At 41.4% G+C, this 25,400-nt stretch overlaps 1 protein-coding gene and 1 non-coding gene across 5 annotated transcripts in view; both read right to left on the bottom strand.

Annotated features, from left to right (window-relative positions):
* Positions 1-2,748: 2,748 nt before the first annotated feature.
* RNF149 (ring finger protein 149) overlaps positions 2,749-25,400 on the bottom strand; it is a 50,296-nt gene continuing 27,644 nt past the window's right edge. Inside the window, exons 3-8 of one of the 4 annotated variants that reach the window (XR_007513560.1) lie at positions 25,190-25,258; positions 19,239-19,321; positions 16,173-16,269; positions 10,897-11,095; positions 8,872-9,118; positions 7,670-7,757 (exon numbers count right to left, since the gene is read on the bottom strand). Coding sequence is in view for 1 of the 4 variants with exons in the window: in XM_049856335.1 (XP_049712292.1) it covers positions 7,714-7,757; positions 10,897-11,095; positions 16,173-16,269; positions 19,239-19,321; positions 25,190-25,258 (492 nt within the window). In the remaining 3 variants the exon portion in view is untranslated. Of the gene's footprint in view, positions 3,304-5,283; positions 7,758-8,871; positions 9,119-10,896; positions 11,096-16,172; positions 16,270-19,238; positions 19,322-25,189; positions 25,259-25,400 lie in introns of those variants that run through there. The other 3 variants (XR_007513559.1, XM_049856335.1, XR_007513561.1) reach the window with 3 other exon arrangements.
* On the bottom strand, positions 5,084-5,199 carry LOC126061264 (small nucleolar RNA SNORD89). The gene has a single exon (XR_007513739.1). It is a non-coding gene; the product is annotated as a small nucleolar RNA SNORD89 (small nucleolar RNA).

Genomic DNA, 25,400 nt, shown 5'->3' with positions numbered 1-25,400 from the left:
TCTCACCTCCTCTGCACAGGCTAAATCGGAGCACTAAATAACTTGATCTCAGATCAATAGTGTGCCACCCTGTCTGAAGAGTCTTGTGTGACATGAATTAAATCATGAGATCTGGTACAATTTTTAGTGCACCTCTACCCAGTACCCAAAACCCAGTGCCATTGTAGTGCACCTCTACCAAACCCCAAACCCAGTGCAAGTATGCTGATTATGGAAAGAGGGACAGTGCCATTTTATACTGTATAAAGCAGAGGACTTTTTCACATTTCTAAAGGAACCAGTGGTTCTTCACGTTTTAAGTGTGTACTGGGTTGCCTGGGGGCGTGTTACAAAGCAGATTCCTAGGCCTACCTCATTTGCACCTCACCAGAACTGCCCCCCCTCCCCCATGCTATCTATTTTCACCCCCAATTACAAGTAAACGGAGGCCTCATGAGCTAGCTGGCAGAGACAAATCGCTGTGCCGAGGAATGAGCAGTCACATCAGTGAGGTAAGGAGCTGTACCCCCCACTGAAAGAATTCTAAATTGAGCAAAAGACGTCATTGTAAAATATGAAAACCCCATCACAAGTAAAGGTAAGTGAAACCCCAGGAAAAATAACAAGACCAGCAATCCCACAGAAAAAAAACTGCCACAGGATGTGACTACTGAAAGAGTGACTATCCTAAGACATGAAAAGATGCTCAGTCACTCCCACTTGTGCTGGCAAAGCTTGAGACAGGTGAAAGCAGACACTAAGACACTCCTGGTATGACCAGAACTGATGCAGCCTCTCTGAAACCTGCCAGTATCTCCCAGAGTCCCACACTGCAGCTACCTGAGGACCCAGCAGTTCCACCTCTGGGACTCTAAGGAATACGGACCTGCACACGCACCAAGTGACATCGTGTAAGGTCACTTATCGTGCACTGTATGAAACCGCAGACGGCTAGAGACAAGGTGGCAGCAAATAGGGGATTAGCTGAACAATGTCATACTGTGTCCTGGTCACCGTGAGTTGGAATTGACTCGACAGCAACAGGTTTGAGTTTTACTGATATACTGTTAAAAGCAAAGCATATTAGAGCATATATACAGTATGCTATCTTTGTGTAAGAAAAGACTATAAGATTAAAGAGCACAAAGGGGATACAAAAAACTAATAAAAACAGGTACCTATGGGGGGAAAGGAGAGCAGATAGGGACTGGGGAGAACAGGACTTTTCAAGGCATATATATCTTCATATGGTTTTGATGCAAATTAAACAATACAGATTTTTTTCCATCTCCAGACTGGTAAAATCCTCCAAATTTATTAACACCCTTTTCTGGCAAGGCTGTGAGCAAACGGGACACAAGGATGCTGCAGAGCCCTGGTGGCGCAGTGGTTAAAGCTCGGCTGCTAACCAAAAGCTCAGCAGTTCAGATCCACCAGGCGCTCCCTGGAAACCCTGTGGGGCAGTTCTGCTTTGTCCCACAGGGTCACTAGGAGTTGGAATCAACTCGACGGCAATGGGTTTGGGTTTTTTGGTTTTGGCAAGGCTGTGAGGAAACAGGTGGCAGCCGGATGCGGTGCTGTGGGAGCACCTACAATAACAGCCTTTATGCAGGACACCATCGGCTATGCGCAGGCGCGCAGATTTACCAACACCCAGGGAACAATGTCATCAGGTTTGACACTGAAGCAACATCTGTCCTAACAAAAGACCAGAAGCAGCGTAAGTGTCCATTAACTGGGAATCAGCCAAACAAGACGCACATACTGTGGAGTGCCATGGAATACCTCGAGGCACAACAACATGGCACCATCACTGAGACACACTGAACAAACACAATATGGCGCCATCACTGAGACACACTAAACAAACACGACATGGCGCCATCACTGAGACACACTGAACGAACACGACATGGCGCCATCACTGAGACACACTGAACGAACACGACATGGCGCCATCACTGAGACACACTGAACGAACACGACATGGCGCCATCACTGAGACACACTGAACGAACACGACATGGCGCCATCACTGAGACACACTGAACGAACACGACATGGCGCCATCACTGAGACACACTGAACGAACACGATATGGCGCCATCACTGAGACACACTGAACGAACACGATGTGGCGCCATCACTGAGACACACTGAACGAACACAATGTGGCGCCATCACTGAGACACACTAAATGAAAAAAGAGAGTGAAATAAAAATACACGTATTCGTGTTTGCACACAGACCTGGAAAAGTTAAAAAATAAAAGCGTCGGCCCAGGTGTACGTTTGGAGGTGAGGAACCAAGTGAGACATTTTACTGTACACTTTTTAATACTGTTTTGATTTTGAACCAAGTAAAAGGATTAACAAAACCTAAAAAGGTTACATATAAGCGCTTGTACTGAAACACTCTACTATAGCTTACAGTGTAATCTTTTTAAAGATAAAATGGACTTGATCCATTTCAGGCGTGTAGCCAGCAGACTTGGCTTACACACCCTCACATTCCTGGGCTCTGCTTTCCTCATCCGGATGAAAGTGTGAGAAGCCACTGTGCCACACACGCCTCTTCCAAGGACTGGAAGTCAGACCAAGACCCAAACACGAGGGCCAGCAGATCGGACCCAGACACGGACTTAGTCCAACAGTGAGCAGACGGCTTACAGTGAGTGGGAGCAAGCCAGGAAAGTGGATCCACGAATTGACCTAGTAAGATCAACTGCTTAGATGATTAAATGAACGCGAAGAAAGATACTTAATAAACTTGACTCCTTACTTCTTTTATTTAAAGTCAATCCTGTACAACCAGAGTACAAGTCAAAACGACGTTGCTCCAACAGCAGAGACCAGGTCCACCCACATCGACACAGATAATCCCCACAGCAGCGGCTGGGAACAGTTGTACCTGGGAGCAGTGCTAAGTGTGAGTGATACACTTCTGATCTCCCCAGGATCACAGTACTTGGTGGTGTTCTCAAAAGAGGGGTTTCAAGCTTACTTTGAATAAACAGCTTACAAAAGAATGAAATTTTTATTTTACATTTTTACATAAAATGGCTAAATATAACTGAACCAAAGTTTGCATTTATGATACCAATAAAAGGTTCTTAATTAACCACGCTTAATTAAGAGAAGACAGCTTACCTAAAGTAAAAAAACAAAAACAAACCTACATTATCCAGGAATTCATTAACTGTGCGATCAACGTTTAAATGTAATCAAACCAGTTCAATCAACCTTTCACGTTAAACAAAGCAAAACACCTTGAAGTCTCTGGTTTTCCTACTTCCAATTTCTAGCTTGAATATCTTCAAAACACCTGTTAAAAAAGAAGACGGCACTAAGTAACAGTTTAGGATAGAGACTGAAGTAATTTTAAAAAGAAAATAATTTGGGATACTGTAAGATTTCTGTTTCAAACAATTCCCTTTGAAAGTGTTTTATTCATTTAAACAACTTCACAGAATTGATTATCATTCTAAATTTTTATCCTACTACTATAAAAAATATGAAGAAACCCTGGTGGTGTGGTGGTTAAGAGCTATCTGTGGCTGCTAACCAAAAGGTCGGCAGTTCGACCCACCCGGCGCTCCTTGGAAGCGCTACGGGGCAGTTCTGCTCTGTCCTAAAGGGTTGCTATGAGTGAGTCGGAATCGCCTTGATGGCGACAGGTTTGGGTGTTTTTTTTTTTTTTTGGTTTAGTGTACATACACATTTACACGCAATTTTAAGCAGCATATGCCACTATATTTTTTTAAAGTATAAAACATTTTAATGTATAAATACATGGAGAAGGACAGACCATATACCTATTTTAAACTGGTATTTTCAGTGATACCCCTTTAAAATAGCTTTTTAAGGGTATCCGGAAAATGACTGCATGGGAAAAAGCTTAATACACATTTTTGTTGAAATCCTCTCACCCTGTAACACTGAGAAGATGTTTTGCTGATTTCATTTTATATCGGGTCTTTTTTTGCCATCCACTACTGATGCTCTGAAGCACCTGAATTGACTCTTGGAAGGTGGTCAGGTTTACCAGCCTCACACCCACACAAGCCCTGGTCTGCCCGGGTTTCCTAGGGACTCACAATGCTCACAAGCCTACACCTCATCAAGCAGATTGGACTGGCTGCTTATTCTAAATGAACGCAATGCAAATACTTCTTCCCGCCCCCATTATTTTATATTGCTCTACAGAAAGGGGGCACGTATCCAGGTGCGAGGCTGATGCTGACACGGGCAATTTCACTTCTGTACTAGCAATCCAAGTATTAGGACTACTGCAGATAAAATCCTGACAAGTGTTTTTAAATAAAAATGAAATTAGCTGCAGAGGTGTAGGTGGCTTTTCTAATAAGCACAGCGCATGTTATACCACCAAACCAGCTTTGGTTCGAGCCAACATCCTGTGCTTTGTAAACTGCAAAGAAGGGTTTACACTAAGCCTCTAAGAAATTATTTTTGACAAACATAAAAGTACCTCAAGTTCTAGTTAGTAATATAGACATACACAGTGATTTATTCTCAGCCTTCATTAAGTAAACAAACTCTAATATATGCACAAGAGACTACTGGCAAGTTGCACTACCTTCCCGGGAGGTGGTTACATTGGGTACTTCATCCAAATGGGAACACACCTATTCGTACGGAAGGGTTACTGTTAGCTGTCGTCGAGTCAATTCCGACTCGTGGTGGCCCCAAGTGTGCAGAGTAGAACTGTGACCAGAGGGTTTTCAAGGCTGTGACCTTTTAGGAGCAGACCACCAGGCCCGTCTTCCGAGGTGTCTCTGGGTGAGTTCGAACTGCCAGCCTTTCAGCTAGTAGTCGAATGCTTAACTGCGGTGCCACCCAGGGATCCTATAACACATGTATTCTTGAAGGCTTATTACTATTGTTGTTATGATTCTATCAGACTTTGATTTGGCAGTATCTCAAGGAACACAGAGAGGTACTGACTATTGACTCATTCAAGTCCCAGTGTCATCCCAGGGTCACTGATAATTTTTTCCTTAAAAATAGCTATCCTTGGGAATGCCTTTTTCAGCCAGTCCTGTTTGGAAAGCTTGACCAAGGCATAAAGCTTCCGTCCCAGAGTTACTGAGGTCAGACACCAGTGGTTCGCTTCAGGAGACTTTGTCATTGTGCATCCACAGAGAGCAAACTGCTTATGGAGGCACTGCAATTCGGCCTTTTATTGTCATCACCCCTCAGTGACTGTGGGGACCGATCTTTCAATATAGGCTCTATGTGTGGTCGAGATCCCTAAGAAAGACAGCATGCGAGAAACTGTTGTTACCTGCCAGGTGAGTCCAGGCTTTTACATTCTCTGGAGCTTCGTGGCTTTCTGATGGGAAACCCAGAAGACGCCACTAAGATGACACTGGGAAGTGAGCAGGCACAAGAGGCAGGCGGTGAACCCAACAGTGCTTTAGATGCATGGACAAATCTCCTCTTCCAAACGGCTGCCTACAATTCTCACAGCTAAAAACAAAAACTGTTTCTACATTATTTCTGAACAAACGACTTTTATGACATTTGTTAGAAGGAAAACCAAACCAAACCCACTGGCACTGAGTCGATTCCAACTCAGTGACCCTGTAAGGACAGAGTAGAACTGCCCCATAGAGTTTCCAGGGAGCGGCTGGTGGATTCAAACTGCTGACCTTTTGGTTAGCAGCCGAGCTCTTAACTACTGCGCCACCAGGGCTCCAGAAAGAAAATGAGTACTGCCATAAATAATGTAACTAAACTGTCTGGTTTACAACAACATCCTCATCTACAATTCCCCATAGTCTCAGCAGCTTACCAAGTTTAAAGTTTCAGCAAAAATTCTGAGAACATCTGACCCTTCTTTATCATGTTTATTTCTATCTGAAAAAAGCTTCCATCAAAGGAAACTTTTTCCTCTCAAAGTATTGAAGAGTTTTCTCATCTTCTATTGCTAAACCCTTTTCAGCTACTAAAGACTTGTGTTTCTGGAGATGAGGCCGCTCTTATTCCAACCTCTTCTCATGTACTGTTTAGTTTTCAAACTGCTGAGTGAAGGCAGGCTGTACCTGGCGGCTGCTGATGGAGGTCACGCTTCTGCAATTATTGAAAATAATTCACCTTGCAGTGTTGGTGTTCTTTTTAAAAGTCAGCTCCATTAGCTACTGCGAGGAACCGGTCATTAAAGCATTTCTCCCTAATCTGTTCCTCAAAATACAAAGAGCAAACACACAAACTATGTGGTACAGAATCAAAGACTTATTTTCCCATTCCCACTGAGGCACGGCAGGTAGATTTCAAAGATAATGGCTGTTGTGGGAACCTCCTTTGAAGCTGTCTGTTAAAACAAGGGCTCAGAGACAAACTTTGTATTTCAACAGCTCGTCATATGGTATTTGCCCTTAGAGTCTACCTCAGTAAAAGCACTTGTTTAATTTGCAGAGTATTTCACTACGAGTGGCTAGAGTCAAAATATAGTAAGTAACCTGAAAAAATAAGTTATATAAAACCTCGTACCTCAGACATAAGAATAAACTCTTTATAGTTTCCTAAGAATTTTTTTCTCAAAAAGATTATTTTTATCTTAAATGTAAGATATACACAGTAGCTGGTTTAGGACTGTAACCTCACACTCTAAAAAACAACTCTACCTCCTAAGAGGAGAGAAGAGCAGGATATGTGTGTGTGTGTGTGTTTATTTACTCAGCCACTCGATCAAACGTACACAGCTGTCTCCAGAAGCTTTACGTTAGTCTGCTTCTTTAACCTCAGGTAAGAAAACCAAACGAGAGGAAGAAAAAAAAATAAATAAATAAAATAGGAAATGATAAAGCAAGGTCATCCTATTAGGTTTGCTTCAAAACGAATCCAGAAAATTACTTGTTTATTTTGTTCCAACAACAACAAAAATCAAAAGTCTTTCTCGCCCCTTCATTTTAAAGATTAAATTGCAGTTGGAACCAGTATCATACATATGTCATTTTTAAAAATTCAGTCTGCCTACTCAATTTCCTTAACAAGGCCACAAAGAACTCAATGCTCTTGTGCAATACGGAATCTTAACTTTTTCTACTTGTAGGAAAAAAAAAAAAAAAGGACCAATTAATTCCTCTCCCCATCAAGGTGTCACAAGAAATAAGATAATAAAACAGAAAAATGCAAATCTTAAAGTCATCTAGTGCTTTTCTCATAATTCCCAATAGAAGAGAACACAAAAAGTGTTCTCTGCTTTGGGGAAATCTCTTTGTGCAATCATACGTGCATGGAAGGTGTATATTTCTCACCTTGTTTACAAGTTTGAAGTTTCAAAAAATGTCTTTCCTCCAGGGAACACTCATATGAACAATTACTACACTTAATTATACAACTCTACTTAAGCTAGTCAAAAATAAATGTGCTTTAGTCTAAAAAATCCTTAAGAAATAGAACTGATCTTGTTTTTACAGGACCACAGCACCTGTGCTAAATTTCAGGAACACAACTTGTCTTTTATATTACTGTGTCTGAAACAACATATTGCTTCTTATACATATTTTAGTAGGTGAATGTATGAAGGCTATTCAGAAAGTCTATTTAAGAATAAGATATCTTAGTCCTTTTGTATATCAAGCCAGAATCTGAAAGGTAAAAGAATGTACATTACTTTCAAATATACACACAAGGCGTTAAGGCAAAAAAAAATAAAACGTCCTTTAGTTCAAACTGGAGCTGGGTTGGTGGCTGCCGGTGTGAACAGGCACTAGGAGACGGGTTCTCCACGCTGAGGGTCACTCCCGACCGTTTCTACAACAAAGCAACAAAAGGCACCCTGCGTCAGTCAGGATACTGGGAACTTCAACTACGGAGTTACTCACTCGCTGACTGTAATTCAAGAAACAAATTACAGAAAAAACTAAAGAAAATTTACATGCTAAAACTACACCTCATTCCAGAGAAACAGTCACTGCAGAGATCATATAAATATCTTCCTCCCATACACTGTTTATTTACTAACCATCACCATTTAACAGACAGAGAGCCTAAAAGGACCCGTATGTTACTCCTAGGAGATCTATCTTCAATCATTCCATTTCATTTTTGACAGCTTCCAATTTTCCTAGATTCATACTTTGTACATTCCATGTTCCAATTACTAATGGATGTTTGCAGCTGTTTCTTCTCATTTTGAGTCGTGCCACATCAGCAAATAAAGATCCCGAAAGCGTGACTCCATCCACATCATTGAGGCTGACTACTTTGAGGAGGCAGCTCTTCCCCAGTAGTATTTTGAGTGTCTTCCCAACCTGAGGGGCTCATCTTGCAGCACTGTATCAGACAATGTTCTACTGCTATTCACAAGGTTTTCACTGGCCAATTTTTTTTAGAAGTTGATCGCCAGGTCCTTTTTCCTAGCCCATAAGCTCTGCTGAAATCTGTCCACCATAGGTGACCCTGCTGGCATTTGAAATATTGGTGGCATACCTTCCAGCATCACAGCAACACACAAGCCACCACGGTATTAAAAACTGACAGATGAGTGGTGGGAAAAAAAATACAAAAAGACCTAAATAATTGGGACAACATCCTGTGTTTCTGGACTGAAGACTTAATTAAATACTACCCAAAGCAATCTACAGATTCAGTGCTATCTCCATCAAAATTCCAACCACCTTCTTTGCAAAAATGGAAAAACTGATCCTCAAATTCCCAGGTCACGATGAGGAAAACGCCAGCAACCAGCAAGGGATCAACCTTTTCAACTTTGTAACTCTCTGCAATTCACTCCCCTTTTTCTTCCACAATGTATTCTTTCTTCCTCTGGTCCTGGTTGAAAATTTAAGTTTTAATATTTATATCTACTTTTGCCTCATAGATTCTAAATATGTTAAAAGACAAACTGATTCAGTTTGAATCTTACTGAGCTGGAAAAGTATGCTTCCTTCCAGGACAGCAAAAGTAAAAGTTTGTTGCTAGTTGCCCTCAAGTTGTTTCCGACTCATGGGGTCCCCCACGCGTGCAGGGTAAAACCGCTCCACTGGATTTTCAAAGCTGCGACCTTCTGGAAGCAGATCGCCAGGTCTGTCTTCCTCGGCACCTCAGTGCGGGTTTGAACCACCAACCTTTTGGCTAGTAGTTGAGCACTTTACTGCAGCACCCAGGGACTCCTAAAGTCAAAATCAGAAGCATCAATTCTTCCTAATTAAAATAACTTGTAAATTAATTCAATTCCAATCAAAATTCGAAAGGGATTTTCTTTTACTAAACAAAATGATTTTAGGACTAAGTTTTAAAAATGCAGAATAGCCAAAATATTTTTAAAAGAATGATGGAGGAATCTGCCTTGACTTTCAAATATCAAAGCATACTATTCACAAATAATTACTACACACTAAACAACATTCAGAAAACAAGGTAAACATTTTCAAGAAGAGGTTAGCTACATTCCTGTCATTCCTTAAGCCATGTGAATAAAGATTTACAAAACCACAAATAGCAGCAAAATATATAGGTGAATATTTATAATCTTTCCTAAGTTGGCATGGTATCAAAGACCTTCCCTAAATTGGCATGACGTCAAAGACAGAATCATGAAAGAATAAAAAGTCTATAAAAAAAAACCAAAACAACAAAAAATACCTTCTATCTGGCAAAATACACCAAAAACTTAAAAGATACAGAGATTGGAGAGAAAAAAATACAAAATATCTAATAAGATTTTCAGCATGAAAAATTTAATATCTCTGTAGAAAAACGAGCCAACGATAAAATGGGCAATTCATAAGAGAAGAAATACAAATCACCACAAGTATGAATAGAGGGTATGCAATACACTATATTTTATTTGCGAAGGGCAGAAAGCAATCAGACAAGTGGTAACTATACATACAATGATTTGAAAGTGTTACTGATTTAAAAAGAAAAAAACAAAAAGCCCAACAGGGTATGGTTTAAATAAATCCAAAGTGTGATACTATGTAGCTATTAAAAATGTGTGTATTTATTGATACAGAAGGATTGTAAAAAAGGGAGGTTACCTAACAGCACATAAATGATAGTCCCCCACGCTCCCTTTAAAAACTTAGATAAACACAGAGAAAAACATCTGAAAAGGTATCTATCCAAACATTAAAACAGTACCTCCAGGATCTAAGATGCCTCAATTGGTCTCAACCCACCTGGAGCAAAGGAGAATGAAGAACACGAAAGATACAAGGTAATTATGAGCCCAAGACACAGAAAGGGCCACATAAACCAGAGACTACATCAGCCTGAGACCAGAAAAACTAGATGGTGCCCGGCTACCACCTATGACTGCCCTGACAGGGAACTCAACAGAGAACCCCTGAGGGAGCTGGAGAAACATGGGATGCAGACCTCAAATTCTCATAAAAAGACCAGACTTAACGGTCTGACTGAGACTAGAAGGACCCCGGAGGTCATGGTCCCCAGACCTCCTGTTAGCCCAAGACAGGGACCATTCCCAAAGCCAACTCTTCAGAAACGGACTGGACTGGACCACGGGATAAGAAAAGATACTGGTGAGGAGTAAGCTTCTTGGATCGAGTAGACCCGTAAGGCTATATGGGCGGCTCCTGTCTGGAGGGGAGATGAGAAGGCAGAGGGGGACAGAAGCTGGCTGAACGGACACGGGAAATACAGGGGGGAGGGAGTGTGCTGTCTCATTACGGGGCGAGCAACTAGGAGTAAAAAAAAAAAAAAGGAGTACATAGCAAGGTGTATATTCATTTTTGTATGAGAGACTCACTTGATCTATAAACTTTCACTTAAAGCACGATAAATAAATTTTTTTTAAAAGTACCTCCAGGAGTGGGATTATGAATGGTTTTCACCTTTTCCTTCACGATTTTTGCGTATTTTGTGTATTAGTTCTCTTTCGACGACTGATAGCGTGACAGCGTTTTATAATCCGCAGGCCACTCACCCAACAGTGCTGTGTTTTCGCCGGTGTCGTCTTTAAGGGCGGCACCGCACTGGGGCGCAGACTCGTGGGTGGCAGACGCTGTAAAACTGCTTCCCTCGCTCCTGCCTTCGTCTGGGGCGGCGACGCTCGAGTTTGCGGCCGAAACGCTCCCGGGGGTAGATCCTGGAGCGGGCGTCTCCTGCGTGTCTTCAGGCTCTGCCTTGAAGATTAGAAAAAAAAGAAAATACCCTTCTTAAGTAACACAATCAGAGCTTCATCATCTTTTCCCCATAATTTATATGAAATATCATTAACTTTATAAAGTAAATTTGGTAAAAAGCACAGCGATGACCCCCTAATCTAGCATCATCAGCAAACGACGGCTTCTCAATAAGCAGACTTTCTATGGCCAAAGCGCTTTTGATTCCAAAGCCCGCTTTTCCCTTGATGCAAGCAATACCACCTTTGACAGAAAGCGAAGCTTTGTTACACACACACTTTCCTGTCCTTTTGAACCCATTGCCGTCGAGTCGGTTCCCACCCTATAGGACAGGGTAGAACGGGCCCATAGGTCTCCAGGGCTATAATCTTTATGGAAGCAGACTGCCACATCTTTCTCCTGCGGAGCGGCTGGAGGATTCAAACTGCTGACCTTTTGCTTAGCGGCCCAGCGCTTAACTGTTGCGCTACCGGGCGGTGTAAACCAGTCTGGCTGGCTGCTGACCACTGAGGGCAGTAGCTATGTGCCCTAGGTACTGCCTCACACTGTTCTACAGTGAGGTACTAGGGTTTCCTACGTGAGCAAGGCTTCTGAACGACAGAGCGCTTCACACTGTATTTTGTTTTATTGTACTTTAAATGAAGGTTTACAGAACAAACTACCTTTTCAGTAAACAATGAGTACACATATTGTTTTGTGACACTGGTTGCCAACCCCACGACATGTCAACACTTTCCTTTCTCCAACTTGGATTCCCTATTACCAGTTTCCCTGTCCCCTCCTGCCTTCTTATCCTTGCCCCTGGGCTGGTGTGCCCCTTTGGTCTCATTTTGTTTTATGGGCCTGTCTAATCTTTCGCTGAAGGGTGAACCTCTGGAGTGACTTCATTACTGAGCTAACGGGTTGTTTGGGAGCCATACTCTCGGGGTTTCTCCAGTCTCTGTCAGGCCAGTAAGTCTGGTCTTTTTTTGTTCACACTGTATTTGTTTCACTGGAAAAAAAAAAAACCCAACTCTGGCTCTTTATTTACATACAGGGTGTCTTATCAGCTGTTAGTTTGCCTCCAGTGTCTCTCCTCTGCCAATTTGCTGATTTAAAGAAGAAAAGATGCTAAAAGTGGGGGCTGGAGACTATATAAGCATTACTATACTGAATAGTGAAATTTGGGGGGTATCCAGGAACCTTTTTTTGATTTCTACCTGAGTCAAAGCTTTGTTGTGAGTACTTGAAATTGCTGGTAAAGTGTCCTATTAAATGAGGGGTTTACTGTTGGTGCTGCAGATGGTTAATGCACTTGGCCGCTCACTGAAAGGTTGGAGGTTTGAGCCCACCCGGTGACACCTCAGAGGAAAGGCCTGCAGATCCACTACCATGAAATCAGGCATCAAAAACCCTGTGGAACTCAGAACCTACTCTGACACACCCGGGTCACGATGCGTCGAACTCGACTCAACGGCTACTGGTTTTGTAGGTTAACTGTGACCTGGGATCCACAGTCTTACCTGCTCCAGGTAAAAACACTGCACGCTCACTGCACCACCGTGCCCCTCCTCTGCTGCTCTCCAGGCCAAGGACACAGCTGGCCTTCTGCTCCCGACAAGCCGCGTCCACAGCCTGGCTCTGCCTTTGACTCAGCTCTCCTTTCTTATCATTATCTAAACACCCTCCAGAATGGGGCCGTTCTCCCTCCTGCTCTGACTCCTGACACGCCAAGCAGCAAATGCTGCTGAGTCGTGATAACGCCCAAACTCCTGCTCCGCCTGATCCCAGTCTGTCTTCCAGGCTTATCTGAACACCTGCCAAACCGAGCCACCTGCCAGTCTGAAACCACCACATGTTCACACCCCTGTGGGTACATCATCAATTTGCAATATACTCATCTGTCTGGCAGATTCTTTAAAACCCAGGCCAAAGGCCCTTCTCTGAAAAAACGACCCCTGTATCTTCCCTGGTGGCAAAGTGGTTAAGAACTCAGGCTGCTAACCAAAAGGTCAGCAGTTCAAAACCACCAGTTGCTCCTTAGAAACCCTAAAGGGCAGTTGTTCTCTGTCCTTTAGGGTCCCTATGAGTCAGAATCGACTCGAAGGCACACAACAACAACAACGTATCTTCCTTGAGCCCTGGTGGCAGAGTGGTTAAAGCACTCAGCTGAGAACCAAAAGGTCAGCAGTTTGAACCCACCAGCCACTCCACGGAAGAAAGATGTGGCAGTCTGCTCCCGTAAAGATTCACACCTTCAAAACCCCGTGGGACAGTTCTAATCTGTCCTATAGGGTTGCTGTGAGTCGGAATTAACTCGACCGCAGCGGGTTTGGTTTTGTTTTTGGCTGTATCTTCTCTGGAGTCCCTGGTGGTGCAGAGAGTTAACGCGCTGGGTTGTTAACCAAAAGGTTAGAGGTTTGAGTCCACCCAGAGGCACCTTGGAAGAAAGGCCTGGTAATCTACTTCTGAAAAATCAGCTACTGACAACCGTTATGGAGCACAGTTCTGCTCTGACACACGTGGGGTCGCCATGAGTCGGAGCTGACTTGATGGCAAACAGCTTGGCTTGTATCTTCCCTGCTCCCGCTTGGTGGATTGATTTCTCCCTTCTCTGTGCTCTCCCAACACCTCAGACATACCTCTCCACCATGTTATGTCTGTGTGCACACCCTGGCTCCCTCTCCACAGCACCCGGCACCCCATCCACCAGTCCAGAAGGTGAAATCCCTGAGAGTGGATTTCACCTTTGTACCCCCAGAGACAACACGTCAGGGGGCATTCCCCTAATATATGACTGCTGAATGCAGGAAAACAAGAGGGATAAGTGGAACATGGAGTTGACAGAAGGGCTGCGGGAACTCTCTCGCTACATTTGTGATGAAAAAGAGACTAATTAGACACGAAAGCATTTCAAGCCACTTGTAAAATCCAAAGCAGGAAGAGCCACCGGCTCTAAAAAAAAAAAACAATAGCTCATTTGTCTAAAGATTAAAAAAAATAATAATAAAGGCAAGATAAGTTAGCTTAGTTTGATTTTAAAGTTGCTACAGGTTTCTGTTCTTCAAAAAAAGGAAATTAGGGTTTCTGGGAATACATATTTTAGCTTTTTTGAAATTAATATTCTAAGAAAGTAACTCAACCTTATTAAAATGAACAACTCCTCATTTTTAATAAACGAAATATGTATGTAGATCATTTCCTAAAAGCAAGCCTCACAAGGATCAGCCTCAGTGCTGAGCTCAGTGAGATCTTTACCATCAGTGTTCTTTTTCTAGAAATGAAAAGCAGTTTAAGGTTACTGACTAAAGGAGGAAAAAAAATTAACGAGCGCTTCAGAGCGTATTTAATGAAGGAAAAAAGCTCTAAAACTTTGCCAAGAAAAAAACGGTATTCTTTTATTTAAATATGCAGTCCTACAAAGACTCCTTCTCTACGCTCCAGACCCCGGAGCAGAAGGGCGATGAGCTGGGCCTACTGCATCATGTTAAACAGAACCATAATTATTAAAAACTGTGAATAAATAAATGCTGGAAGCTCTAGAGGAAAGAAAACCTTCCAGACATCAAAGGAGGGCAAGGCTGTAATGGCACAGTTCTGGAAAGCTGGCCTTCCCCCTTCAGGTATACTTATAGCTAGGACCTTCTGGAATTCACACTTAAATATATATATAATTCATGGAAAATTACAGTAGTCATGAAGGGAGCAGTCTCTTACGTATCTGCTGAAGACACGCTAAGCTGCAAGATGAGAGGCTGTTTTAAGTGGGCTTGCAGCCTGGGAAATAACTGCCTTGTTTCCAGAGTCAGTTCTCTAGTGATGCTGTCACAGGGCCCTAAACGGCTGTAAAGGCTTTAAGCTGCATAAATGATTATCATAAAAAAACCTCTTTCACGAAAAACTCTAAACGTATGCTCAGCAACAAGAAAGGTACATATATACCTCAAATAATCGGCTTGAAGGCAATGGGTTTGGGTTTTTTGGGGGGTATATATTTAATATTTAAATTACTTTTTTCAAAGATCTTTCTTTCAAAACTGTTCATTATTTAGTCAAGGATATATGGAGACACTCATAGCTTGCACGAAAGCTCTAAAAACAACAAAAAATGTAACAATCGAGACCCATTTATTTTCTCTACATTCTCCCTTTCTGGTGACCCAGCAGCTAAGAGGAAACCCTGGTGGCGCAGCGGTTAAGAGCTACGGCTCCTAACCAAAAAACAGATCAGCAGTTCAAATCCACCAGCCGCTCCCTGGAAACCCGATGGGGCAGCTCTAACCTGTCCTCTAGGTTCGCTCTGAGTCCGAATCGAATTGACGGCAACGGGTTTGGGCTGGTAGCTAAGAGCCTGGACCCTGGAATTAAGCAAAGCTGCATCTGAAAGCTGGTTCTCCATTAACTACCTGTGTGACCTGAAGCAAGTTACTTAGCAGCTTCTCTAACCTCGAGTTTTTAATTAGTAAAATAATGACAACAGCTCAGACAGCTGTTTTGAGGATAAATGCAGTAAGTGTACAGAAGGCATTTAGCACATGGTTATTATTATCATCTTTCTTTCACTTTGCCTCAATTCTCTCTATTTTCTGAGGAAGGTCCTGTGGCCAACTGTATCTAAATATCACAAACCGATGTAACAAATTCAATGCAAGATAAGTTTCCCCAGCACTATTTGATTCTGAACCCAGAAGCTGGGACAGCTGGTGCCAAAAAGTGTGGACTCCCGTTTCCCCATATGTAAAACGAAGACCTCAACCCAGAGAATCTCTCAGGCCCCTTCCGTTTTCAACATCTGGTAATTTTTGTTTCTGTAGCACTGACCAGCACACAGACATTCTGCAGTGTAGCATGCCAAGAGCAATGACAAGCCCTTTGGGAGACATCCTAGCACGCTGTCCTACATCCACAGATGTGGCCCATTCATTTACTGGAATGCCTTAAGAATGCATTGCTAGTAACGAGGAAACCCTCAGAGACCCACAAGGACGTCCCGAGGAGCATCTCAGCCGCTCATTCCTCTCGCCTCTGGCCAATAAGAAATGGAATCACGCAGTAAGAACCGGGGCAGAGATTGAATATAAGCAAAAATGTAACAAACCCAATATCCCAGGGCTTTGATGACATCAAGTTTACACATTGGACAAGTTCGGTGATCCAAAAGCCATGGGTCAATGCATGTTCTATGAAAAATATGCCTAAAAAAATTAAGTATGTGTTATTTTTATATCTTAAAGGGAACACAAAACATTCTATCAACTCATCTTCTCATTACAAGTTAACTGACACAAATCGACATCCTAAACACGTACTCTAATTATTTGTATCTATTTTCCATGTTAAACAGAATCTGGCACTCAAAGGGACATTTTCTCTTCACATAAATAGCATGGTTTACGTTCAGAACTGAGCTTCGTTTTAGCCTCATGTTAGCTTGCCTTTGCAAGTTACTTGAAAACCTTTTGAGAATAAATGTGGCATAAATAAGCTAATAGTACCTTTATATACGTCCATAAAATGACTCAAATGGAAATACAACAAAATATTAACAAGTTATTTTTTGCATGGTAGGCTTAAAAATTACTTATTTTCTCACATATTTTTTGTACATTTTAAATTTTCTGTAATAAGCACTTATCACCTTTGGAGTCAGAAAAAAAAAGAAAAAAGACATTCTTTTCTTTACTGATTTTAATCTTTGTTGGCTAACTTTCCCTTCAACGTGATGAATCTGTTTTCTATGCAGGATGAAGACGCAGAGTTAAGACTATGACCGGGTTTTAAGAGTCAGGCAGACGGAGCTCAAATCCCAGCTCTGCTCTCTGATGGCTGCATAACTTTGAACTAGTTACTTAACCTCTCTACTGACCTTCCTCATGTGCAAAATGGGGGGTAGTAACAGTACCCACACCAGAAGGCTACTGTGAAAAGTCAAGACCAACGTGCTTCCAACTGTGCCAGACACACAGCAAATACTTAGCAATTATTTGTGATTGTTATTATGGAAACCCTGGTGGCGTAGTGGTTAAGTGCTATGGCTGCTAACCTAAAGGTCAGCAATTCGAGTCCACCAGGCACTCCTTGGAAACTCTATGGAGCAGTTCTACTCTGTCCTATAGGGTCGCTATGAGTCTGAATCGACTCGATGGCAGTGGGTTTGGTTTTTTATTGTTATTATTATTTTTAATGTATGAAGACCTTTTCTCCAAATAGAAATCTGCCAATGTAGTTAAAAATAACAGTACCTAGTTATATAACACAGTAAAGTCCAGCCTGTCTTTTGACATTTCGGTCTTTAAACTGAAACTCACCCAAGGGAAAAGTCTTAAGAAAAACACAGAAGAAACTTCTTGGCTTTATTGGGGGGGGTTGTTATAGGAAGTTCAGCAGAAAATGGGGGAGAAAGTTAAGAAGCCCAGTAATAACCAGGAAATATACTCTGACAGCTGAATAACTTACCTGCACAAGTTTGCTTATGAAGGTCAGGTACAAACCCCAGCTCAACCATCAGGATACTACCTTGTACTGTAAAAGGATATCAGCCTCAGGCTGCTCATTTACGCAGCGTTCTAAGCATCATTTTTCGGTCAGGAAGACTTACCCTAGGCCAGTCTAGAGTAAAAATTCTTTTCAGTTTTAATAATTCTCTGTAAGACATGATCGACTGACCCTAATTCATTAAGTACCCACACCACCACTCCATATAAATTCCTGTAGATTTAAGCAAGCTACTTGTATTCAGAAAACTTTAAGTTGTTATTCTGACACTTAATCCTTCATTCCTTTCACAGAGACATCAAGAACTTAATCTAATACAAAGTACGTGTATATATATGAAAAGTGCTTTGCAAACAGAAAATAAAACATAATTATATATTAACTTGTGACTAGATTGTAACAGGTGTGAAGTATAATTAAAATTGATCATAGCCTTAAAACACATTATAATTTCTGCACAAAAAATAAGCCCTTCTGCTAGCAAAGCAAGCCGTCTAAAAAACTATTAATTAATAAAGCCTCCCACTACTAAAACAGAAATCACAACTTCCTGGTTGTGATGGTTAGGATTGTGTGTCAGCTTGGCTGGGCCATGATTCTCAGTGTTGATGTGTGATCACTCCCATAATGGGATCTGTTGTGAGTAGCCAATCAGTTGAAAGGGAGTTTCCTTGGGGGTGTGGTCTGCATCTGAATATAGGCAAACATTCTGGCTTTTTGCTCGCTCTGGATCCTGCAGCGGACTCCTGCTCGTCTGACCTCTGGTTCTTGGGACTTGAGCTATCAGTTTATCCGCTGATCTCAGGATTCATAGATCTTCACAGCCTGTGAGTGGAGCTCTGCCCTCTGAACTGCCAATCTTGGGTTCGCCAGCCCCTGCAGCTACATAAATCAGGAGAAGCCTTGCAGTCTTGCCTGCTAATCTTGGGATTCGTCGATATTCACAGCCTGTGAGCAAGAGCCCTGCTTTCCAACCTGCCGATCTTGGATTTGCCAGCCCCTGCAGCTACATGAATCAGGAAGCCTCTATTCTGATCCATGGACTTGGGCCATTCTAACTTCTATAATCAAGTGAGCTGTTTCTTTGATATAAATCTCTAGATATATACATCTATATTCTTTACTGGTTTTGCTTCTCTAGAGAACTCAGCCTAAGACACTGATGCTAAACCAAAACCTCCAGTGTAACTGAGCAAATGAAAGACTATTTATTTCACACAACCCCAAAGAGAACCCAAACTCAGGGTGCACGTAATAGCAAAGCATGGCCCTCCCCTGACCTGCTTCCTGGTGGCCACTTCCAGCACTCCTCTCTGGTTCTTCATCTGTCATGCTTCAGTTTCCTTGCTCCCAGCGCAGCATAGTTTTGCATCATTAAATGTATAATGCAATTCCTAGAATTCTAATGAAGCCTTGCTAATAACACTAAAAGCCAATATATGACCAAGATATATCATGGGCCAAGCAATTTTAAAAGAATACAATACAAAAGCCTTGAAGACGAGATTAAAAATCCAAGTTTCTTTTCTAAAGGTGAGATGATCACAAAATGGTAAAGATCTAAAGTTATATGTCATGAAGGACATATAACTCTTTGGTCAAAAATCTGAAACTTGCCAAGTAATCCTTAAATGTCATCAGCAGTTCTCAGGAGGTGAAAAGAACATACTTGCATGGCAGAATTCTGACAACGTCCTTCGCCTTAAAGTTTTCAATACACACGGCACAATTTTCCGCATCAACATCAATTCCCTGTAAAGACAAAAAGGGGAAAGAGTTTACTGTAACCTTGGTATACAGTATTTCCTTAGTAAAACTATCTTACTACATCCTGGGTAAAACAATGATGAATTTGATTCTATACTACTACAACCTGAAACTAAACACAAGTGACTGTACTTCGTATTTGTTTTTTACCCTTACCAAGAGATTATCTAAAATAGTCGGCTGAAAAGGAAAACTATTTGGTCCTAGACAGAGCTGGAGAAAAATGGAGAACAAAATTCTAACTCACAAAAAAAGACCAGACTTACTGGTCTGACAGAGACTGGAGAAACCCCAAGAGTACAGCCCCCATACACCTTTTAGTTCAGCACTGAAGCCACTCCTGAGGTTCACCCTTCAGCCAAAGATCTGACAGGTCCATAAAACAAAATGAGACTAAATGGGTACACCAGCCCAGGGGCAAGGACTGGAAGGCTGGAGGGGGCAGGAAAGCTGGTAACGGGGAACTCAAGGTTGAAAAGAGGAGAGTGTTGACATATCGTGGGGTTGGTAAGCAATGTCATAAAACAATAAGTGTATTAATTGTTTGAAACTAATTTGCTCTGTAAACCTTCATCTAAAGTACAATTAAAAAAGAAAAAAGGAAAAAATTTCATGTCCACCTAATCAGAGATGAACACTGTTTAAATATTAGGCTAGTGTTGATGTTTTAAGGGCTGTAGAAAACATTTGCTTTACTATGATAAGTTATTTTTCAAACATAAAACTTATAAAGAAAATGAATATTCAATAAGCTATCGTTTTCTGGGATCATTAAAAAAAGAACACTTTCATTAGAATTTGCTAAAGAACACAGAGATGCATCTTGCAAATGAAAAAATACATATGGCTGAATATCTGAAAAAATTCACTCTCAACAGCGATAAAACAATGATAAATTAAATGATCATTTTTCATCTATCAGAGATTATAAAAAGAGAAAAAGTGCTGGGGAGGAAGCAGTCTCAAGACAAAATTTTAACTTCCAAGAATCTACCTGTAACAGACGTGGCCCTTCCCCGACTTCTCTGGGGACCAGCTGACCTGACCCCATCCACCACAGCAGGCAGGAACAGAGCAGTCACCTGACCCAAGACCAGCCAATGAGGCTCTTCCCTGGGATTCTGGGATGGGCATTCAGGGACTACCAGTCAGAGTCTGCACGTGCCTGGCATTTTATAGCAACTTAACTTTACGGAACATGCCAGACTGTCCTTATGGAATTACTTAAAAATATACTGTGAACGAGAGCCAGAGCTTGAAGGGAATGCCTTGTTTTTCTGGGTCTCCCAAGTTTTCTGCCTTTGACAGGGTGCAGTCTTACCATTTTTCTACTGCTCTCCACCACTGGAAAATACTTAAGTTTTCCTTTTCTCACAGGTTTCCACCCGATACAAGTTCTGACTTTTGTAGGTTTTGCTGTATTTAGCCATGAGTATCACTTGTTAGCAAAAAAACTGCAAAAATTTGACTTTGTATGTATATATTGTTATCAAGGAGCCCTGTTGGTACAGTGGTTAAGAGCTTGGCTGCTAACCAATAGGTCGACAGTTCGAATCCACCAGCCACTCCTTGGAAACCCTATGGGGCAGTTCTACTCTGTCCTGTACAGTCGATATGACGGCAATGAGTTTGGTTTTGGTTTTCGTTATCAAAGATTGTATTAAAATCAACTTTATAGCAACATTTTAAATAACACCTTGCATCTAAAGTAAGATATTATCACATATTTATCATATGCCATGCAAAAGCGGTGAGATGGTTTTCAAAGGCCCTAAGGGTCTGCAAGTTTATACATTACTGTGAATGAGTTCATAAGAAAAGAAAAATTAGAAAACAAATACAAAAAAAACCCATTGCATCGAGTCGATTCTGACTCATAGTAACCCTACTGAACAGGGTGGGACTGCCCCATAGGCTTTCCACAGAGGGGCTGGTAGATTTGAACTGTTGACCTTTTGGTTAGCAGCTGAGCTCTCAAGCACTACGCCACCAGGGGTCCAAGGGAAACTGGTCAACAAATACTAGTATCCCATAATATATAAGACGTGGATTTAAGCAAACACAACCTTTTTTTTACATATACGTTTAAAATGTAATATAGTCAGGAAATCTATGTACACACTTCAGGGACCTTTTAGGGGTCCTTCCTTTTTTTTTTTTAATCATTACTTTGACAACTTTCAAAAAACAGTCCCTGGAAGCATATTTTGAAAAACATTCTGTATAGTAAAAGCATAGAAATAAAAGTTTATTTATGTTCTCAAAGACTCAATTCAGTAAATTATATATATGAACCTACGTCCTCTTATATTTAAGGACTGAGATTTCCTGCTAAGAAGAGTAAAAACACGTTCTAAGAGGAACGTAATATGACACGCTAGTCAAGCAGCTGGCTGTGCCGACTGTACCAAGACTCTGTCATATGCTTTAACTGGAAACTTTCTCCCCAGGGACCCTCTGTGATTTGTAAAACAGATGCCAATCTTAAACTAAGAGACGTGGGGGCTAAGGGGGGGACTCAGACTTTTTTTTTCTGTTAAATGTATCTGCCTGGAAAGAAACGAGTGCCTCGCACAATGGGTTAAAATTCAGCTGTCACTACAAAGTACTAAAATCTTAACACCAACGCTGGGTGAAGACCGTCAGTAAGCACAGTGTGCCCACCCTACGTGTCTTGATTTTCTCAGTATTAATCCCAAATATTTCACGTTCAAATACTTTTTCAGTTTGCCTTTTTTTTTTAAGTGAAAGCATAACTACACCTAACATGTATTTATTTTATAAATACTGAAAAGCTTTCTGCTACCCATGTTATACCTTCAATCTATTTTCAAGCACTTTTTACAATTTGCTTATTTTTTTTCGTAATTATAAAGCAAAAGTTTTGGAAATATTAAAAAAGACCACCCTTGCCTTCTAAAGGTACTTCCATCAATTCAAACTGCTTCAACAATTTAACGCAAGCCCAGTTACTTCCGTCAATCAGATTCCATAGGTTTTTCGATCTTCTTCAACCACTTTTTGCTTAAAGTAGCTTTCATAGCCTTAAAATAAATTCTATTTGGTCATGGCAAAATGTTGTTGACTGACTCAGAAAAGGACAGTGAGAATGGTTGCCCAACTCGAAGAGCGTAATCAATGTCATTGAACTGTACATGCACAACTATTGAACTGGTTATGTCTAGCTGTATATATTCTTAACAACAACAACAAAATAAAGAAAATTAAAAAATGCTGTTGTTGGGTGCCATGGAGTCAATCTGGACTCCTAGTGACCCCAAGTGACAGAGCAGAGCCGCCCCACAGGGCCCTCTAGGCTGTAATCTTTACAGGTAACAGGAATAGCATTGCAAAAGCTGAAGGTCTGAGATAAAGCAGTGCATCTGGCAAAGAGTTCTCGGTAAGACTTTTGAGTAGTGTATTCCAAAAATGCAAAACAGTTTTGAGCAAGCCAAATTATCCAAAGCATACTTTTAAATTCTACAGAGCCAAAACGGGAACTGCATTTATTTCTGAGTCCTCCTAATTTGCTGTGCCGACCTGAAACATTCACATTCCTAGTTGGTACACTGTTTCCCCAGCTAAGGAGCCTCAAATTCTCCTTACTGGATCACTTCAGCTACAGAACTAGAAGATAAACCAACTTTTCACATTGCTTAGTTCATACAGAACCCCTTCATGGGCACTGCTGTGTGATGCTAGGACTACAAAAAGCAATAAATAAAGAACAGGCGTCGTATTTGGGGGCAGCAGTCGTTCCCTGGTAGAATCCTCACCTTCTGTGTGGGAGACTGGGGCTCAATTCACCGCCGGTACACCTCATGCGCAACCACCACCGTCTGTCAGCGGAAGCTGACATGTCGTTATCATGCTGAGCAGTTTCAGTAGGGCTTCCAGACTAAGACTAGGAAGAAAGGCCTGGCAATCGACTGTCCGAAGAATTACCCAGTGAAAAACCCTATGGATTGCAACCGTCTGATCCTGCTGTGTTCGGGGTCTCCTTTCAGACAGCAGTCAAGCGCTTAACAAGGTTGGGCCACGAGGGCTCCTTATGACAACAATACAAGGTTGATTTATCAATATTTTAATTAGAATTTCTATACCTATTGGTTCCGATTCCTCTTACTGTTATCTATGCAAGGTTTTGGTTTTAGAATTTTGCTAAATTTACAAAACAAATTGAGACTATTCCTGTCTTTGTATGACACAGAACGCAGAACACAGAAACTGTTTGATTCTTAAAGGTTTTACAGAATTCCCTCTACTTCTGAGGGGGTAGACTGTGGATGAGATAGTTTCTTCTATGCATATACACCTTTTTTAGGTTAATTGATGGTTTACATATTCCTGAAGATCATACGTTTCACTTAGATGCAGCGTTAAGTTAGATACAGCGTATTTCTAACTTCCTTTAGCTCCCTGTAACTGTGTTCTAGAGAGATTTGTGTCTTCTTTCTTTTTTTATCTTGGCTAGTCTTGCAAATGGAAACCCTGGTGGCATAGTGCTTAAGTGCTACAGCTGCCAACCAAAGGGTCGGCAGTTCGAATCCGCCAGGTGTTCCTTGGAAACTCTATGGGGCAGTCCTACTCTGTCCTATAGGGTTGCTATGAGTCGGAATCGACTAGAAGGCACTGGATTTGGTTTGGGTTTTTAGTCTTGCAAAGGAGCCCTGGTGGTGTGGTGATTCAGAGCCTGGCTGCTAACCAAAAGGTGGGCAGTTCGAATCTACCAGCTGTTCCTTGGCAACCTTATGGGGCAGTTCTAATCTATCCTATAGGGTCGCTATAAGTCGGAATCAAGTAAACGGCAACGGGTTTGGTTTGTGTTTTTTTTTGGCTCAGTCTTGCAAGGAAGAACCAACTCTTGATTATTTACCAATCCCCCTGGGTTTATTTTCTAATACACTAATTTGTTTTTCCTTTAACTTTTTGTTATTGTTGTTATACTTTGTTGCTATTTTTCTAAGTGATTTCTTTTATAAGACCCAGTTAAAGGCGAAGAGAGAACCAAAGGGGCTTTTTCACGTAAGAACAATTGACTTTGGGAAAGAACGGTAGACAACTATACAATTACAAGAATATTTTAATATGAAACGTATCATATTGACCACTAACCTTAGATTCTGAATTTCATAAAACTGGAGGTCTATAATTTAATGAGTGTTATTTTGTTTTAATCCTCCAAGTAGGGCAGAGGAAGAGATTCGTAGCAGTACACATGCTTCTGACCTGGTGGCGCAGTGGTTACAGTGATCAGCTGCTAACGGAACGGTCAGCAGTTTGAAACGACCCACAGGCTGGCCATGGCAAAAGGTTTTTTTTTTTTTTTGTAAGTAGTTTTAAAAACGCCCTTTCTCTCCTTCTCCACAAATCCCCCGATATTCTCCTTGTAATTAAATGAATCAGAGTCAGCTTTGACAGACATGAATTTGAAGTACAAGGGCCTGGGGTGTGGACTCTAGGCTCTTCAGCTTTTTTAGCATCAGCTGGGTCTAAAACGACACGGACCTAGAAACACAACTTTTTTCTGTGATGGAAACATCAGTGCTCTCAAGTGTAGCTAGTGGGGCTGAGGAACTGAATTTCAAATCTAATTTAAATCACTTAAATTCAAATAGCCATATGCGGCTAGTGGTTACCCTATTGGACAGGGCAAGTCTGGAAAGCTCTCCACATACGCCACAGAACACTCCTACCAACCTTTCTTCCAGATAAATACACGTATGAAAGTGAGTCCTACCTCAAACTAGCCAAAACGCCACACGTTCAATACTGTGAATTTAGCAAATTAGAAAAACTTCTCAGATACACAAACAGATACATACTCTCCCCCGAACACCCATGAAATATTACCTTTTCTCCACGCTTTACGGTATGAACTGGAAGCTGGCCAATAACTTTCTTGGTTTCTTTTCTATGGCTCTTGGGTAGGAAAAATATTATTATTATTTAAAATTTTAAGTTAAATCACCATTTTTTAAAAAGTCACTCATCATACTATGAGCATGCATATGGAAAAAAAAAATCTCATTTAAAAAGCAAAGTTGAATGACTACTCTGCAGC

This window comes from Elephas maximus, chromosome 17, assembly GCF_024166365.1.
Source record: "Elephas maximus indicus isolate mEleMax1 chromosome 17, mEleMax1 primary haplotype, whole genome shotgun sequence".
Classification (NCBI taxonomy): domain Eukaryota; kingdom Metazoa; phylum Chordata; class Mammalia; order Proboscidea; family Elephantidae; genus Elephas; species Elephas maximus.
Note: the sequence above shows the minus strand (reverse complement) of the source record. Positions and strands in the feature narration are given on the sequence as shown.